At 45.6% G+C, this 19,177-nt stretch overlaps 1 protein-coding gene across 2 annotated transcripts in view; it reads right to left on the bottom strand.

Annotated features, from left to right (window-relative positions):
- Positions 1 to 19,177, bottom strand: part of ARFGEF2 (ADP ribosylation factor guanine nucleotide exchange factor 2) — a 97,322-nt gene that overhangs the window by 32,578 nt on the left and 45,567 nt on the right. For both annotated transcript variants that reach the window (XM_003483981.5, XM_005654245.4), the window contains exons 13-23: positions 18,927 to 19,035; positions 18,062 to 18,245; positions 14,823 to 14,934; positions 14,083 to 14,288; positions 11,069 to 11,153; positions 10,794 to 10,965; positions 9,765 to 9,916; positions 8,360 to 8,488; positions 6,880 to 7,038; positions 2,315 to 2,462; positions 1,043 to 1,142 (exon numbers count right to left, since the gene is read on the bottom strand). In XM_003483981.5, the coding sequence (XP_003484029.1) occupies positions 1,043 to 1,142; positions 2,315 to 2,462; positions 6,880 to 7,038; positions 8,360 to 8,488; positions 9,765 to 9,916; positions 10,794 to 10,965; positions 11,069 to 11,153; positions 14,083 to 14,288; positions 14,823 to 14,934; positions 18,062 to 18,245; positions 18,927 to 19,035 (1,556 nt within the window). The remainder of the gene's footprint in view (positions 1 to 1,042; positions 1,143 to 2,314; positions 2,463 to 6,879; positions 7,039 to 8,359; positions 8,489 to 9,764; positions 9,917 to 10,793; positions 10,966 to 11,068; positions 11,154 to 14,082; positions 14,289 to 14,822; positions 14,935 to 18,061; positions 18,246 to 18,926; positions 19,036 to 19,177) is intronic.

Genomic DNA, 19,177 nt, shown 5'->3' with positions numbered 1-19,177 from the left:
GTGGCTGTGGCGTAGGCTGGTGGCTGTGGTTCCATTAGACCCCTAGCCTGGGAACCTCCATATGCTGTGAGTGCAGCCCTAAAAGGACAAAAGACACACACATACACACACACACACACACACACACGAGTTAAAAATACTAAGAAAATAGTTCTGAGAGCAATATAAATTATATCATATATTCTATATAGCCATCATCTCAAAAATATCTATATTTAATGTACAAGATTATTTTCAGCAGTTTGTTTTTAAGAAAAAGTCCTATTTTATTTTAATTTTTTGCTTTTTAGGGCTGAACCCACAGCATATGAAGTTCCCAGGCTAGGGGTCGAACTGGAGCTACAGTTATCAGCCTACACCACAGCCACAGCTAATGGCAGATCTGAGCTGCATCTGCAACCTACCCCACAGCTCACGGCAACATCGGATCCTCAACCCACTGAGAGAGGCCAGGGATCGAACCCACATCCTCACGGATACTAGTCGGGTTTGTTTTCCATGTACCACAACAGGAACTGCACAAGTCCTATGTTAAGCATCAGTACATAATGAATATCTTCCAATGAGAATACGTATGTTTCTCCTGGATGTTCAAGTCAAGTTTTAAGTAAACAGAAACAATGGGAAGGTTTTGAAGAAAAAGAAATGGAAATGTCAACTTGGCCAACTCTCACTCATGGGTAGGCTTTAAATCCTAAGCTCTTCTTAAAAATTTTTAAAAAGTAATTTCTACACTAAGGAAACAAGGTAATCTAAAACATGAACACAAGCAAAAATTCTTGTGTTTGACATACTGCGGTCACCAAGTTAAAGTTATAATCTTAAAAAAGGTTATGATATAATTCAAGATCAAAATCCAAATGAATGGGAAAGTTAGTACTTGTGGATCTGAGTACCACTTTCGATCTTTCTTAGTGTGAGTGGTCTGGAGCTGACAACACTTAAAACAGTCAAACAAACTAGGAATCATTCATACATAGTAACTACATAGAAGACGGGAGCCACTGGGTAGTCCAGCTTCACTGGAGAACAAAATCATTACCTGTCTACAGCTACGACCACACTCTGTGAGCTGGTCTCACCAACGGATTCCTGGAAGCTGGCCATCTGTCTTTTATCCACTCCTCCACTCACCAAATTGCCTGAAACACAAGGCACAAGGTCAAAAACAGTCAGGTATTTGGAACAAAGTATCCTGTGGTGTCAATACTCAAAGACAAGATAATGGTTTGCAGGAAAAAACAAACAAACCCCAAACCCTCAAACGATGACAATAAAATTAAACCTAGGTTTTGGCATATGGCATTTAGAATACATCCTTACTACAAGCTCCCTTGCTTGTATCAACCATCTCCCTTTGTTAATAGTCTTCTACATTTTTATAGTATTAAATGCCTGTGTTTAGGGAAACAAATTCAAATCGAGTGATCCTAACCCAGAGCTCCTAGAACATGTAATGGATCACACCTGCTGAAGGTCTGGGGTGCTCTCTGGGAGTTCACTCCACTCATCCTCACGTACACCCCAAGAAGTAGGTGCTATTATACCTCCCTCATTTTCATAGTCTGTGCTTTTGTTATACGGTACTATTCCAACCACTGTATGTAGGACCTAGGAGCCTGCTCTCTGCATCAAATGGCCTGGGTTCGAAACCTGCCTCTACCACTTCCTTGCAGTGAGACTCTGTTCAAGTCACTTCATCCCCTTGTGCCTCACTTTTCTCATTTACACAATGGGGATGACAACAGGCCCAACCTTACTGAGTCATTACAAGGATTAAATGAGTTAAAATATATAAACCAAGTGCTTAGAATGTGGCCTGGATGTTTGTTTGCCCTTTTTACTATTACATCTCTGACAAGAGAGTCTCTCTGTTCAACGCATTGCCAGAGATAATTCTACGTTCCTAAGAACGCTATCTAACAAGGCCCCCAAATGAACTTGGAAGCAAGGCTGAATCTACCTTCAAAAATCCAGATATGCAAACCCACTTCTCTAACACCAGGTATTAAGGCTGTAAAGGTCAAAAACAGTCAGGTATTTGGAAAAGCAAATGGCTCCCCTCCCCCATACAGTTATACACGTAGAAAGAAGAGTAATGCAGCCTGCTGATGTGGATAAAACAGGCATTTACTCGACAGGTTAATCACAATTTAGAGAGCTGAGGCAGCACTTCTGCTCCCACTAACAAACAAAGTGTCAGCTGGCAAGGAAGGAAGAGACGGCCTACAGGACAGTCCTGATGAGACAAGAAGGGTTTCACTCGGTTGACTGGTGCATCCGTGACGGCCAGCAGTGGGGCCTGGTATCTTACCGAGGCCAAGGCCCATGAACTCTTCTCCCGCCAACGTGTGGCCCTTCAGGCTGCCTTCTCTTTCCCGCCCGGACCCAGACAGGTATCGGGTCTTCACCCCGGTTCCTATCAGCTGAGCGAGCTCCAGTTGGCTGATGCATTTCAAGATCTAATGGAAAGAAGGTTTGAAGAAATGAGTTTCCCGAAACTTCATGGTCTGAAAAGGGCATTATCATCTTGAATTAGTCATTAAGAGTTCTTTGAAACACACAGCTTCCCAGGTGAGAATAAAATCTGAGGGCCTCAGGATGGCTTCCCTGATTCTGGCTAGGCAAGCTGCTCATGTGAGTCTGGAAGACAGACTTCCATTTTTTTTTTTTTAAACTATTAAAAAGAGAAAGAGAAAATGAGCAAAAGAAATAAGGAGTGCAATAAAGTTATGCTATGCAGATGTTTAATTATGCAAATTTAGTAAGTGCTCAATAGAGAAAGAAAAAAGTGTTTGATCGGAGGATGGGATTTCACACAGTGGGCCCCTCGGCAAGTGCACCACCTAGGCTGACTCGGCCACCCCCATCTTCCTTCTACTCTACCCCTGGGAGAGATAACCCCAGCCTCCCTGCTGTCCCTTTAACTCCACATGTCTCGTCCTACTCCAGAGCCTCTGCGCGTCCTGTTTCTCAGGCTTGAACATGCTCCTGTGCTCTTCCCTGCGGCTCACCTGTGAGAGTCCAGGCTCAGACGTGTGTCCCTCAGAGAGACCTCCTGTGACCACCCTGATCCCCAGCACTGTATTTTTTTCTTAGCACTTGCTACTTTTTGCTATTGTGCCATACATTTGTTTGTTCTCTGTCTTAACTGCCAGCCAACAGGGTATTAACTCTGTCTGGTTCACTGTTGAACCCCCAGCCTTAAGATAATCAGCAATTCTTAACTGAATAAACAAGAAGGTGCCCTGGGATGGGTGTGCAGCGGAGAAAAGACTACCTTCCAGCCCTAGTGGGTGGGTCAGGTGCTAGGGAAGGCACCCCTGCACACGGGCTCTCTCCCACCTGGAGCTTACCTGAAGAAGCAGAGACTGGTTTCCACTTCTACTGGGGCGAAAACTGGCTGCCTGAAACTGACTGAGGGATGGCATGGAGATCTCCAGGTAAGCCCTTGCCAAGGAATTTCCATGGGAATTTCTGACTAAAGCTGAGTTTTGCTTTGCACATGACCTTACAAGCCAGTCCCAGAGTCCAGGGCTCCACGATACCACTGAGTACTGCTGCGTATTTTTACTAAAAACTGCCTTTCTTTTGAATGAGAAAGGTTCTTAATTCCACCAGAGAGAGCCCTCCTCTGACTGCTCCACAGGGCATGATGCTAAAGAATTCCTATAGCAAACTGTTAATGTCCTCCCTTTTCCAGAAGGTGGGATAGCTGGAATTTCAAGTATGTCAGTAATATTGGTGGCCAACGACTTATTGGCTCCAACCTGATTTCTAAAGATTTCTCACCATCAAATAGTTGGCTGATCCTTTTGTTTTTTTCTTTTTTTTCATTTTGGCCACTCTGTGGCATAAGGAATTCCCAGGCCAGGGATCAGATTTGAGCCACAAGTGTGACACTGGATCTTTTAACCCACTGTGCCGGGCCGGAGACTGAACCTGCATCCTGGCAATGCGGAGACGCTGCCGATCCTGCGGCACCAGAGCAAGAACTCCAGGATTCATTTTTAACATTTCCAAATGCTGCTATATACTTGGCAACCGGCAGGAACCTCACATTGTCATATCTCTCATGTTAAAGAAAGTTCTACAGTTCTGCTTTGTATGAATATTAAATTAATATTGTTCTATGAAAAAAAAAAGAAAGTTCTAGGAAAGAGAGCAGCTATTTATTGCTACATTATGCATTGTGACTCCTCAGAAAACAGGAAATTATTTCTTTTAAAAAAAAGCACACAACTCAAAACAACTTCCTTCCCTATATTTTCTAATATGGAATATTCCAGAGTTGTGACAGAGAGAGTTTGCGTGAAAGGGAGAGAGGTACAGCCATGGTGATGACGACGCTAACAACTAAGACCTACTGAGTTTTTGCTACTCACCAAGTACAGTTCTAAGCCCTTTTCCACATATCAACTCCTTTAATTCTCACAACCACCCTGCGAAGGTTGTACAAAGGAGGAAGGGGAGGCTCTGATGACGACCAGTCATGTCATACAGGCAGGAAGAGGTGGGTACTCGGCCTTTCCCCTAAAACTATGCTATCCCTATGGCAGAAGGCGGAGAGCAATTTTCTAAGGCATCGCCATACCCACTTCTGTGCTCTCATGTCTATTCTCTCAGTTTTCTCTTAAAAACCAAAAAGTAATACATGCAGACAACAGAAAAATTACGAAATACAACTTAAGGGAAAAAAGAAGAAAATAAATCGCCTCCATAGTTGTATCAACAGATAGGATGTTAACATTCGTGTTTATCTTCTCAAATCTCATTTTCTGTGTGTCTTTGGCACAAGGAATGATTCCTCACAAGGTTTTATAATGATTTTTTAATTTAATATAATATGGTGATCTCCTCATAATATTAAATAGTCTTTAATAACGTCTTTGACTTTTTTTTCCTCAAGTCTCTTTTAACCCACAGGCCTCCACCCTCACCCCAACCTCAGCCCGGCCTGGCCCTTATTTCTCCAGCAGTTTATCTGTGGAAGAACTTGATCATGTGCTCTGAGAGTCTGTCATATTGATCATGTGCTCTGAGAGTCTGTCATATCCTACAATCTGCAGGCTGCATTCTCACCACGCCGTTTACTGTGCTCCTCTGCCCCTGTGTTTCCTACTGTAAACTGGCAGTAGAGGCTTGAACTGACTCACGCTGGAGTTTAAGGCACGTTTCTTAGGTGGGATTATGTGCTTCCATCAGGGAGCATATAACATCTGGTTGTCTCTCCTTTCAACATCTTTTTATTTTGACTTTAAAAATTTTATTTATTGGAGTTCCCGTCGTGGCACAGGGGAAACGAATCCAACTAGGATCCATGAGAATGTGGGTTCGATCCTTTACCTCCCTCTGTAGGTTAAGGATCTGGCATTGCCATGAGCTGCGGTGTAGGTCGCAGACATGGCTCAGATCTCACATGGCTCAGATCCCACTGAGCCACCAGGGAGCTCCCTCATCTTTTTTATTTTTTAGGGCTATACTTGTGGCATATGGAAGTTCCTGGCTAGTGGTCAAAATGGAGCTGCAGCTGCCAGCCTACACCACAGCCACAGCAACACCAGATCTGAGCCTCATGTGCGACCTATGCTGCAGCTTGTGGCAACGCCGGATCCTTACCCACTGATGGAGGCCAGGTATTGAACCTGCACCTCCATGAATACTATGTCAGGTTCTTAACCTGCTGAGCCACTATGAGAACTCCTTATTTTACCTTTTTTTTTTAGGGCTGCACCTGCAGCATATGGATATTCCTAGGCTAGGGGTCAAATTGGAGCTGTAGCCGGCAGCCTACGCCACGGCCATAGAAACGCAGGATCTGAGCTGTGTCTGCAACCTATACCACAGCTCATGGCAATGCCGGATCCTTAACCCACTGAGCAAGGCCAGGGATCGAACCCGCAACCTCATGGTTCCTAGTCAGATTCGTTTCCACTGTGCCACGGCAGGAACTCCTAGAACTCCTTATTTTAAATGGCTACACAACATTCTAAGGAGTGGTGCACCACAATTTTTTTTTTAAAAAAGGAGCACTCTCTCATTGTTAGGACATCTAGGCTACTTCTAATTTATTCTTTCCCTGGAAAAACTAAAATTTCAATGACTGACCTTTCAAACATGTTTGTATACATGAATAATTACTTCTTTAGGTGAGATTCTTAGAAAAAAAATTTTCTTTTTTTTTGGTTTTCAGGGCCACACTCGCAGCATAGGGAGGTTCCCAGGCTAGAGGTCTAATTGGAGCTATAGCTGCCGGCCTACACCACAGCCCAGCAAGGCGAGATCCAGGCCACGTCTGCAACCTATAACACAGCTCATGGTAACGCCAAATCCCCGAACCACTGAGTGAAGCCAGGGATCGAACCCACATCCTCATGGATCCCAGCCAGACTGTTTCTGCTGCGCCACTGTTTCTAGAGCTCCAGAAAATGGTTTAAATAAAAACGTGAACCACTGGCAATCTCCATAATGGCTCACTGGAGATGCTGACCATCTCTTCTTTGATATAATTAGGAGAGAAATCGGGCTCCTGGCTTTGTCCTAAATCTACTTACTGGCAGTAAGAGTGCTCAGGAGGTACGGAAGTACTTGGGAGAAGTGGTGGTGACGTGGGAGGAAAGCTGCCACGACGGAAGTGCGGACATGGGCCGCCAGGGGCGAGAACACCTTGGGAGGTGGTGTATCTGAGGCATTTCACCGGCTGCAGCCCCAGAGAGCCTGACTCTCTGATACATGAAGTATTGGAGGAAGAGACAACACTAAGAGTTAAAGTTGGGCTTGACTCCGGAACAATGTAATCAACCAAAGAGAGACCGAATGAATCCCAGGAAGCTGGGCTCGTCCTATGAAAAGGCAGTCACCAGGCTGAGAGACACACACCTCATGCCAGGAGTTCCCGAGGTAGTTGCCGTCGGTGTGAGCCACCGTGATGAGCGTCTTTATGGTGTCGATGTTCTTCTGCTTCATTTCTGTGATGCTGGAGCTGGCGGTCAGCAGGGAGAAGCGCGCGAGGGCCTGAACGTAGGCATCTCGTTCCAGCTGTAACAGAAGCCGAGAGAGAGGGCTGAGATCCCGCCCTGAGCAAGACGCTTTCACGGAGCAGGGCCTGAGCACCAGACTCTGATGCCTTCCACGCACGTCGACAGGCTTTATGCTCATTAACAGAGCAGTTACTCCACTGCTGCCCTCCTGCTACCGGAACACCCTGAGGTGGCTCCCTGCACGTGTTTGAGAACTAGCCTCTCCTTGCAGCTGACCTCAAACTGATGTTCCATGTTCCATTCCCTTTGGCGGGAGTCGGGGAGGAATCCGCTGAATGCTAAGAATGTCACAGGAATGCTAATTTTGACAATAATCCTACAAGGTAGATCTGTTTTCTCAAGTTTACGAATGAGGAAATAAAGGGGGTCTCAGGGAGAAGACAGTGGAGCCAGTGTTAGCCTAGAGAAGTAGCAGAGCTGGGGTTTGAAACTCAGATTGTCTAACATCAAAGCCTGGGGTCTTGGTACAGAACAAAATGTGTAGCTGAAAGATAAATTGGAACAGAAGGTTGAGTTCTTCAACATAAATGAGTGAAAATTCTTTTTTTTTTTTTTTTTTTTTGTCTTTTTAGGGTCGCTCCCGTGGCACATGGAGGTTCCCAGGCTAGGGGTCGAATTGGAGTGTTGCTGTCGGCCTAGCCAGAGCCACAGCAACGCGGGATCTGGCCGCGTCTGCAACCTACACCACAGCTCATGGCAATGCTGGATCCTTAACCCAGTGAGTGAGGCCAGGGATCGAACCCGCAACCTCATGGTTCCTAGTTGGATTTGTTTCTGTTGTGCCACGACAGGAACGCCAATGAGTGCAAATTCTTAGTGACTTAGAAAATGATACACACAGTTGACAACTTCCTGATTTCATATCCGTTTGAAAATTGTATTTTGTTTATTTGCTTGAATTTTTCAAGATTCAAAAGATTTACAGACATATTCATTTTGCATTGAACTATGTATTTTCCCCAGAGAAGATCTAGAAATGAAAGAAATTATAATAATAAGCTAATTTTAAAAGGAAAAACAGCATTTTAAGCATCAGGGCAGGCAGGCAGCCAGATGGATAGGAAGGCTGTTTTGTCAAATTCAATCAAGTAGCGTGGGGCCCACCTACCTTCAAAGGTTTTAATCCAAATCTTCCATTTTTTCCCCTTAAGGAAGTTGTTGCCAGCACAAATCTGTGGGGCTTCCTCTCAGTGGGCATGAGCAAGGAGGTTCTGAGACGGATTTGGCTAAGTGGAAATGTCTGAGGGTTTCTAAATTTTGCCAGATCTGAAGGAACACAGCCCACCAGCATCTCTGGAGCTTTGCTAACTTACACCCACCTGCATTCCAAAGATGCAGGCGATCCGGATTGCACATCGGATGCCTTCCAAACACAGGGAGGCCACTTCAGTGTCGTCACAGTTCTGCAGCCCGATGCTGTAAGCTGCCAGCAGCGGCGTCCACACCAGCTACCAAGGAAGGAAGGTTTCAATAACATCTAGAATTTCAGTGGGAAAGAGCACCTGGAAGCCACACTGTTAGTTATGAGCACAGCCAGGATGCCAAGTTGATTCATTCACAATATAAAAGACTTCCTCCTAAACTGCGGTCAAAGTTATCACTACAGGCATGCCATTCACAGTTCTAAAGAAAGGATGGTAACCTCGTGGCTAGTGCGCAACCACCACGTCTACCCGTACTTACGGCAGACGGCACTAATTAATCAGAGATCACACTCCCTGCTGAGCCTAATCAGGGCCTGAGAAATCCTTTACATAACGCAGCAGGCATCCACTACCAATCAGAGGTCGGCGTACAACGTAAAATCTATAAGCCACTTATGTTCTATCAACTCAGTATACTGATTGAAAGGTCCCTAATTCAAATTATTCAGTTTTCTTTTCCTTCAATTTTCTTGTGAATTCCCTGAAATCACAAAAATCTAGAATGGATCAATAGGATATTAACTGTTACTGCAAAAACATCTCAGAGAAAATGGGAGTGCTGTGTATTTAGAACATGTATCTTTTCTAGATCTTCTTTTTTTTTTCCAAGGTGGCACCTGCGGCATATGGAAGTTCCTGGGCTAGGGGTCTTCCCAGAGCTGCAGCTGCAGGTCTATGCCATAGCATCATCAGATCTGAGCCACACCTGCAACCTGTAGCTCATGGTAATGCCGGACCCTTAACCCACTGAGTGAGGTCAGGGATCAAAACCACATCCTCACGGATACTAGTCAGGTTCTTAACCTGCTGAACGACAATGGGAACTCCTCTAGATATTTTTAAAATCGAGAGACCTCAGGATATTTTACTTCTATCTGATTTCACCTGATAAACCCTGAGGCCACTGAGATGAGATGTCACAATAAAACTGCCTCTTTTGCCTGAATAATTATTAATTCATTCAATTCCCCCAGCAGGCCTATAGCACCTTGTATTTGTCTCCATCTCACAAATGATGAACAGAGAGAGGCTGAGTAACCTGACCAAGGTCACAGGGCTCCAAAGTGGCAAAGGCAGGGTTCAAACCAGCTGTTCTGACTGTAGGGCCCTGCTGACGCATCTCCAGCATTATCAAAGGGCTGCTAGGAAGGACTCGCTTTAGTTACTCTTCAGTAAGAAACACCCAGGCTTGGTCTTTCCTCTCCGCAGTCTCGTTACCATTATACACTCACTGGTGAGCTTCTGGTCGGTCAACACTAGAATCCAGCTTAGCCTTGTCCTAACGTCTCAGGACACTCACTTTGAACATTGGCCGGACGTGGTCCAAGTGAGTGGCACTCGTAAACGGGGCTTTGGCGTGGCTCACAGCCTCCATCAGAGCTTTGGCTGTTTTAGCCATTTGCTCCATCTCCAAATTGTACAGTAGCCGCCGCTGCTTTTCACTAGCCACACCTACAAAGAAACAAGAGAATAAGAGCAACCAACACTCATTGAGTGCTTGCCATGTGCTGGGCTCTGCTGCACAAGATTTATAACAATTAACTCACAAATCCTCCTCAAAGACCACTTAATGAGTCTGCTACAAGTATTGTTACCCTTTTACTGATAGGAAACGAGGCACAGAGACGCTAAGGAACTTGCAGGGTCACACAGCTGATAAGCGATACAGCTGGGACTTGAATCCCAGCAGTGTGGGTCTGGAGCCTAGGCTCTACCCCACTACCCTCTTCTGCCTCTCAAATTAAGAATGATAGCTTCACAGGGCCTAAACTAAGAGAATTCCAATCAAAATTGGCACAATCACCATGGCTATTAAAGCAAAGTATCTGTTTTGTTTTTCTTACGCTTTTTAGGCTGCACCTGCAGCGTACGAAAGTTCCTGGGCTAGAGGTTGATTCAGAGCTGCAGCTGCTGGCCTACACCACAGGCACAGCAACACCAGATCTGGGTCACATCTGTGGCAACTCCAGGTCCTTAACCTGCTGGGCGAGGCCAGGGATTGAACCTGCATCCTCAGAGAGACAATGTTGGTTCTTTAACACACTGAGCCACAACGGGAACTCCTAAAGCAAAGTTTTAAAGAACATTTCTTGGGGTAATTTTGTTCTCAGATTATTTTAAGTTTCCTCCTGTAACTAATTACAAATCTAGCAAGAAGATAAGTGATATTATGAGACAGCCAACATCATCATAACTAATTTAATCACATTTCCCATTCAGTAGCTAGATATGTAAATTACATTTATCACCAGGGAACTTAATCATAATCACGCATTCTAAAACACTCAAAAATTGGAATTAAGAGAAATAATTTGCCATTAGACCTTACTCTGCTTAGTAGATTTGGTTGCAATCGTGTGTTCTTTTGTTTCTTTCATTGCAATTTTCTTGCCTTCTATCTCTTCATAGATGCTTGAGAGATATTCTTCAGGCAGATCTTTACTGTCATTGATACCCCGATTCATTTTAATATATTGCTCTTTTGTCATTTTATTTTTTACCTGAAATTTAAAAAAATTAAGGAATCATTTAGGAGACACTCCATGGCTCAAATAAAAGTCTTTATTTAGCTGCTACAGAATATGAATCGCTGAAATATTTTACCTGAGGGCTGTGCAAGTCTGTAGTTAGCATGATAATGGAATACGCTAGGACATAGGCGGTGTCGGCGCTAGCAAACAGGGTTTGCCTGGGAAAAAAAAAAAAAAAAAAAGATTCCAGATGTGAGAACACGCATGGTGACGAGGCTGGGAGGGTCCCGAGCTCGAGGAGATGAGCTTCCCTCAAGGCGGTGGATGCTCCACGTGGTGCTTCTATCAACTGGAACGACGACCATGACTCAGAGGGCAGAAAGGCTAGTCAAGAATATGGTCACACGTAGACTTCCTGGAATGAAGCCGTTTCCAGTCAGTTTTTTAAGATCCCTAAGGAGCCTCTGGGGCCAGGGACTAGGTGAAGCAAGTGAGGGCTCCCCACCCCCCACCCCCTCTCCCCAGTGCACGACCCCAAGAGTTTGCCCCGTCAGTGCCTTGCTCACCTCACCTTGGTCCTGTTCCTGACAGCATCTACTTTGTGCTAGTCACCTGGCAGACAGACGACTAAAACTCCTGGATAGTTTTAGCTACTTAAAGTTTACGTTATCCATTGTAATACTCAACAGCAGACACACAACGGAAAACACTTATGTTGTTTTAATAAACAATATGTTGGTGAAGTCTGACCTTTTTTGCCTTAGGCAAGAAAAGACAAAAACTTGCAGACGCATAGCTCTGAAATAAGTGAGGCTAAAGAAAACTTGTTGGAGGTCCTGTTGTGGCTCAGCGGTAACGAACCCCATTCGCATCTATGAGGATATAGGTTTGATCCCTGGCCTCACTCAGTCGGTTAATTATTTGGCGTTGCCAAGAGCTGTGGTGTAGGTTGTAGACGTGGCTTGGATCCTGTGTTGCTGTGGTACAGGCCTGCAGCTGCAGCTCCAATTCTACCCCAGCTGGAAACTTTCATATGCTGTAGGTGCAGCTCTAAAAAGAGACAAAGAAAAGAAAAACTTGTCTGTCCCAATAGCCCCCACAGGAAGAGAAGTTCTGAAGTACACAGTAAAAGATCTGTATTCTAATGAGAATTTTAATTGGGTCACATATTTACTGATGAAGGGATGAAGACCAAGGTCTCTAGGTCCACACAAGAAATACGTTTAAAGTAAACAACATCTAATTACGTTTCCACTGCAAATTCTAATACCTGTTTGGTTAAAATGACCAGATGCCACCTTTGCTGACCATGCCACCTCTGGGCGTCAGCTTGGAGGATTGGGACCAATGAATATAAAAACCAAGTTGAATCGAGAGGCAAAACTGTTAGCAAAAATTTCCGGAGTTCCCGTCGTGGCGCAGTGGTTAACGAATCCGACTAGGAACCATGAGGTTGCGGGTTCGGTCCCTGCCCTTGCTCAGTGGGTTAACGATCCGGCGTTGCCGTGAGCTGTGGTGTAGGTTGCAGACGCGGCTCGGATCCTGCGTTGCTGTGGCTCTGGCGTAGGCCGGTGGCTACAGCTCCGATTCAACCTCTAGCCTGGGAACCTCCATATGCCACGGGAGCGGCCCAAGAAATAGCAACAATAATAACAACAACAACAACAAAAAAAGACAAAAAAAAAAAAAAAAAAATTTTCCACATCATGTTCACAGTATATTCAGACATCCTTTTTTTTTCCTTTTTTTCCCAAATGGCTACACTTGCAGCATACGGAAGATCTCAGGCCCGGGATTAAATCTGAGCTGCAGCTGCGGCAATGCCAGAGCCTTCAACCCACTGTGCTGGGCCAGGGATTCAACCTGTGCCTCTACATTAACCTGAGCCATTGCAGTAGGATTCTTTTTTTGGTCTTTTTAGGGCCACACTTGTGGCATAGGGAAGTTCCCAGGCTAGGGATTGAATTGGAACTGTAGCTGCAGGCCTAGGCCACAGCAATGCAGGATCCAATTTAGTCTGCAATCTATACCACAGCTCATGACAATGCTGAATAATTAACCCAGTGAGTGAGGCCAGGGATCAAGCCCTTGTCCTCGTGGATACTAGCCGGGTTCATTACCACTGAGCCACAAAGGGAACTCCTGCAGCAGGATGCTTAACCCACCATGCCATGGCAGGAACTCTTTTTTTTTTTTTTTTTTGGTCTTTTTGCCTTTTCTAGGGCTGCTCCCGTGGCATATGGAGGTTCCCAGGCTAGGGGTCTAATCGGAGCTGTAGCTGCTGGCCTACACCAGAGTCACAGCAACGCAGGATCCGAGACGAGTCTGTGACCTACACCACAGCTCACGGCAATGCCGGATCCTTAACCCACTGAACAAGGCCAGGGATCGAACCTGCATCCTCATGGTTCTTAGTCGGATTTGTTAACCACTGAGCCAGGACGGGAGCTCTGGCAGGAACTCTTACATGCAGACATTCTTAACTTCACGTTCAGGGGGAAAAGCATAAGCTTTTGATGAGACAAATACATATTCAATCCCGGCTCTGCTACTCACTAGCTGATTAATTTCTGGCCAGGTTGCTCAATCTCACAGAGCCTGTTTCTTCACCTATAAAATGGGATTCTACTCCCAGGCTTACCATTAATTTAGCTCTCTTTTCAATTTCTAATTCCTACAAAAACAAGAACTATACCTATCAAAAAGGCCCCAAGATGAAATCATGTACTTAGGCAGGTTTTATTAATTACAGAGCCATTTGGTAACTTGCTCATCAGCATGTGATCAAAGAAAAACTAAAATCCTTGAGATTTACTCCATATATTAAGTTAGGAGCGATTCAAGTTCCTCTTCTCAACTCATAAAACTGTTCTTTCATCACAATTAACGTTGTGGGCTCTAGCTGTGTAGTCCTGGGCAAGTTACTTAGCCCCTCTGGTCCTCAATCTCCTTTATAAGGGGACACAAACAGTGGCTGTGAGGTCTTATGTGAGATAATCGCTTAGCACATTGCCTGGCACGTAGTGAATACAATTTCGTAGCTCAGCACAGATTTAGAAAGGTTAAAATCAACCCCCAACCACAGCAAGACTGGTGCTGTGAGGAAGGCAAAAGATGGGGTGGAAGGGACTTAAACAGGGCACTCACCCCTGGTTGCACTCTATGTATCTTGCAGCAAACTTCTCCATTAACCGATCGATCTTCTGGGCTTCCCCAGGTAGGCGGAAACCTTCCAGAAACGTCCGCAGGGCTGAGACAAACTCCTTGTCACAGAAGTCAAGTTGGTCCACATAGGCATACATCACCTCCTTGTTGAACTTCATGCTTTCTCCCAGAAAATCACCCACTTGGGTCTGAAACACACACACTCATTCACACCTACAAACTATCAAATATAAACACCCAGTGAAAGACACTTCTGTCGCAGTGGGGACCTGGCTCTAAACACCCAGAAAACCCGGACTGCTAGAAAAGCCAGGCGACTCCCAGAGCCTGCCCACCCACCCACCCATTCCACGTTCAGCCTGTCCTGCCCACGAAGGAAGAGGAGGAGGCACAGGGGACTGAAAAATGGAGCAATGATGGGGCTCCCTAAGGAGGGAGGCTGGTTGCAGAAGAACAGCCAGAAGAACAAGTTCTAGCAGTCAAGGGACACTGTTACCTCTGACACCGGCCCACCAAATACCTAACCACCTGTCAGGAGGCTGGTTTATTCCCGTTAAGGAGCTTTTTGCAACACTGGCCAAAGGGATAAATAGGACTGCTATAAGCAGGGGTATGGACAATAGCTATGCACTCAGGGTCAGCCAACCTCTAGGTTCAAGCCAGTAATGGTCTCGGAATCACATGACTAAACCTGCATGCAAACGCACAATCCCTAGTCTTACGGAATCGAGGCGATCCTCCTGGTGCAGGAATTGGGCAATGTCTTCAACTGACGTTCCCAGCATGCCCTGCTCCTGAAGATACTGGATCCCTCTCTTGGGTTTCTTGTTGAACCTGTTTCAAGAAGAGATGGGACACAGGTTGCTTATTTCAAAATCTGGAGGATGGAAAAAGCTGGCCTTTGAGGCAATTTATAGCAACACCATGAACGAGTTATCCCATGTCAACTAGGACGGTCCTGTGTGTCCTGGTAGCTTTTCTCAATTTCACCTTTTTTTTTTGTTGTTGTCTTTTTGCCATTTCTTGGGCCGCTCCCACAGCATATGGAGGTTCCCAGGCTAGGGGTCTAATCGGAGCTGTAGCCACCGGCCTACACCAGAGCCACAGCAACTCGGGATCCGAGCCACGTCTGCAACCTACACCACAGCTCACGGCAACGCTGGATCCTTAACCCACTGAGCAAGGCCAGGGATCGAACCCTCAACCTCATGGTTCCTAGTCGGATTCGTTAACCACTGCGCCACGATGGGAACTCCTCAATTTCACCTTTAATTTCTGCCCTAGTTATAACACAATCTGGTGGCTGTTCCCCAGTATCATTCTCCGCTTCTCCAACACTAATCAAACCTAGATGTTTAGCTGGGCACACAACTACTTAAAATTAACAACTACACTTGAAATTAACTACACTTTCCTGTCTCCCTTAGACAACGTACAGCCATGTGATAAAGTTTTGGCCAGTGAGATAAGATCAGAAGTGGTGTGGGTACTTCTAGAAGGATTCTTCAACAAAGCTAACTTGGCTGGGAAGTATACATTTTCTGTTCTTCCCCAGAATATATGGGTGATGACCGGCACTTCAGCAGTCGTCACAAACCACGAGGCAAGACAGAAGATGAAGACTATTCAGGACGGTGAAGCGGAAAGATGCAAGGAGCCTGGATCTGGCGCACGGGAGCCACTCTGACAGCCCTAGACTGCGCTCTTCGGGATTTCCTCCTTTCTGTGTTTCCTGTTACAGGCAGGCAAACTATCCGACACCTAAATTCAACCTGTTATTATTTATCAGGCCGTGTACTGGGGAAAGCCATTCATGCATAAGCACAAACTGGGGCAAAGGCTGTGAGGAAAGGGCACGACCATGGTGCCGGGCAGACTGTCTCGGGACCTGTACAAACAGGGTGGTTACAGGAGGCCTCTCTGAGGAAGACATGCTTTGCCAAGTCTGAAAGGTGAAAAAGATTCAAAAATATTCCAAGCAGGAGTGCAATGGTGAAAAGAGCTTGAGGTGTACAAGGGACTGAAATGCACTATGTAACTCAGGGGTGCTGGAAGGAGAAGGGGTCAGTGAGGGAGGCTGGAGGCTGGACTAGGCTGTGGTGAGGAAACAGGAACCCTGGGGTGACCTCAGCCAGGGGAGGGATAAGACCTGATTTAAGTTTTTGTTTGTCTGTCTGGTTGCTTTTTAGGGCTGCACCCACCACATATAGAGGTTCGCAGGCTAGGGGTTGAATCAAAGCTACAGCTGCCAGCCTACACCAAAGCAGCAGCAACACGGGATCTGAGCCACATCTGCGACCTACACAGCAGCTCATGGTCACACTGGATCCTTAACCCACTGACCAAGGCCAGGGATCAGACCCACATCCTCATGGATACTGGGTGGGTCCTTAACCCACTTAGCCACAATGGGAACTCCTGACTTGAGTTTTTAAAAGATTATTTTAGCTGCTATGGGAGAACTGACTGGGGGGGATGCAGGCATGGTGAGGGTGAAAATAAGATCTATACTTTAATAAATAAATGAGTATTATAACGCCAACCTTTAAAATAAACTGAATTTACTAAGTTAACTAGTCATTTAAAAGTTGGACAGGACATTAGCTTGTGTGTGTATATATTTCTGTGTATAAAAAGATTGGAGGAGGGGAGTTCCCATTGTGGTGCAGAGGATCCAACTAGGAACCATGAGGTTGTGGGTTCGATCCCTGGCCTCACTCAGTGGGTTAAGGATCTGGCGTTGCTGTGAGCTGTGGTGTAGGTTGCAGACATGGCTTGGATCCCACACTGCTGTGGCTATGGTATAGTCCAGCAGCTACAGCTCCGATTAGACCCATAGTCTGGGAACCTCCATATGTCGAGGTGTGGCCCTAAAAAGACAAAAGACAAAAAAAAAAAAAATTGCAGGAGGAGTTCCCATTGTGGCTCAGCGGAAAGGAATCTGGCTGGGAACCAAAAGACTGTGGGTCCAATCCCTGGCCTTGCTCAGTGGGTTAAGGATCCAGCGCTGCTGTGAGCTGTGGTGTAGGCTGCAAATGTGGCTCAGATCCTATGTTGCTGTGGCTGTGGTGTAGGCTGGCAGCTGTAGCTCCCATTTGACCCCTAGACTGGGAACCTCCATATGCCAAGGTGTGGCCCTAAAAAACAAAAAACAAAACAAAACAAAAAACAACATTGCAGGAGTTCCCATTGTGGCACAGCAGAAACAAATCTGACCAGTATGCATGAGGATGTGGGTTTGATCCCTGGCCTCACTCAGTGGGTTGGGGATCCAGCATTACCATGTACTGTGTTAAAGGTCACAGACACAGCTCAGGTCTGGCATTGCTGTGGCTGTGGCTCTGGCTGTGGTTGTGGCTGGCAGCTGCAGCTTCAGTTCGAGTCCTAACCTGGGAACTTCCATATGCCACGGGTGTGGCCCTAAAAAGAAAAAAAAAAGATTGGAAAGAAACGTTAAGATTTGCTAGTGATTGTAATGATAATGATGTGGTTATTTGGGAGAATATCCTTATTTTTCAACAATGTAGGGCTAAAGCATTATGACAGCCTCAAATTACTTTAAAAAAATACACAGATAATGTTATTATGGCAAAAGTTAATTCTTCTGTATGTCGAAATTTTTCTTTTTCTTTAAAATTCTTCTAATACATAGAAAAAAAATGTTACCAGTTGTAATTTCCTCTAGGTAGTAACTTTACGAGCAATTTTAACATTCTTGCTCTATACTTTTCCGCATTTTCTACATTTTTTAAACTAGGAAAAAAAAAAAAAGAAAAAAAAAAAAGACCGCCCAGCAACCCCACAAAGCTATTGAATTTCTCTCCTTCACAGACATGCAGTCGGCCCGATTTGCTCAGGCCTGGCCACAAGGCCAGCACTGGGCTTTTGTAACAAGCATTTCGTCTTGAGGTGTCAGTGCCAGGTTCCCAAGAGATTCGACTAGAGCAACAGCCACACTCACAGCTCGATGCCATGTTCAATCATCTCCTTTTGTTGCTTGATGACCTCAAACTGCTCCGGGTCATCCTGGACGGCTGTCTGGGTCCCCGAGGACACCGTGGACTCCATGGACGTCACACTGCTCCGTCTCGCCAGGTCAAGGCCTTTCCCGTCCCCCATTTCCTGATCCGTGGGCCTCTCCTGACCTGCGATGACATAAAAGGAAAGGAAACCAAGTAAGCAGATGGGACGCACCCGGCTGAGCTGAGGTCTGGCTCTGCAGGTCCTTTGCCCAGACCTGTAACAATAACGTTTGTACTGCAGGGTCACAAGCACGCAAGCTCGACATCACTCCGTGAGTTACTTAACAATTTACTTGTTTGTGGGACTTGATAAGCTAATGCTGAAATTCACATGAAAGAATAAAAGCCCAAAACCAGTCACGACACTTAAGGAACAGTAAACAGGAGGGCCCATCCCAGCAGGTATCAAAACTCACTGTAGAACTCCAAGCATTTGAAAAGCATGGTACTGGTGCAAGAACAGACAGATCAACAGGACAGAGTAGAAAAGGCAGAAACAGACCTTTGCACATGAGGGAAGTTGGTACATCATAAACGTGGTGCTTCACATCAGTGCGGGAAGGAGAGACTACTACTAAAAAAATGTTGGAATAACTGGCTCTCCGTTTGGAAAAATGATGTTAGAGCATGACTCAGATTATTCCCTGTAATTCCAGATGGATTGAAAAGCAGAACCTTTAAGGTACTCCAGGTATTTCTATAAAGTCGTTTGCTAATTCTAAGACAATAATACCAAGACGGCTTGTCCCAACAGTCTTGAGTAGCCTATTGTGAATGGGGGAGGCTGCAGCAGAGATCTCTCACCGAGGCTGGTCTGGTGGTTGGGATTCACATACAAGTCTTTGCTCCACTCTACCATGCACTTGAGAATGGACACGAGGCACTCCAAGCCTTTCTTCCTCAGACTGAGCTCCTAAAGGACAAAAGGGACACAGCACAGAGACTTAGCTGATAAATGAAGTGCAGACATTTACAGGGCTCTGGAATCCTGTGAGGACACGAGATGACCACTGACACTCGGTGCTATTAAGTACAACACCCAAGGAAAAGGTAAC

The sequence above is a fragment of the Sus scrofa genome, chromosome 17, assembly GCF_054392235.1.
Source record: "Sus scrofa isolate SSC_HxYL_T2T_F1_AM1 chromosome 17, Sscrofa_HxYL_maternal_Yorkshire_Landrace_v2.0, whole genome shotgun sequence".
Taxonomy (NCBI): Eukaryota; Metazoa; Chordata; class Mammalia; order Artiodactyla; family Suidae; genus Sus; species Sus scrofa.
This window is presented reverse-complemented; position numbering and strand designations above follow the sequence as displayed.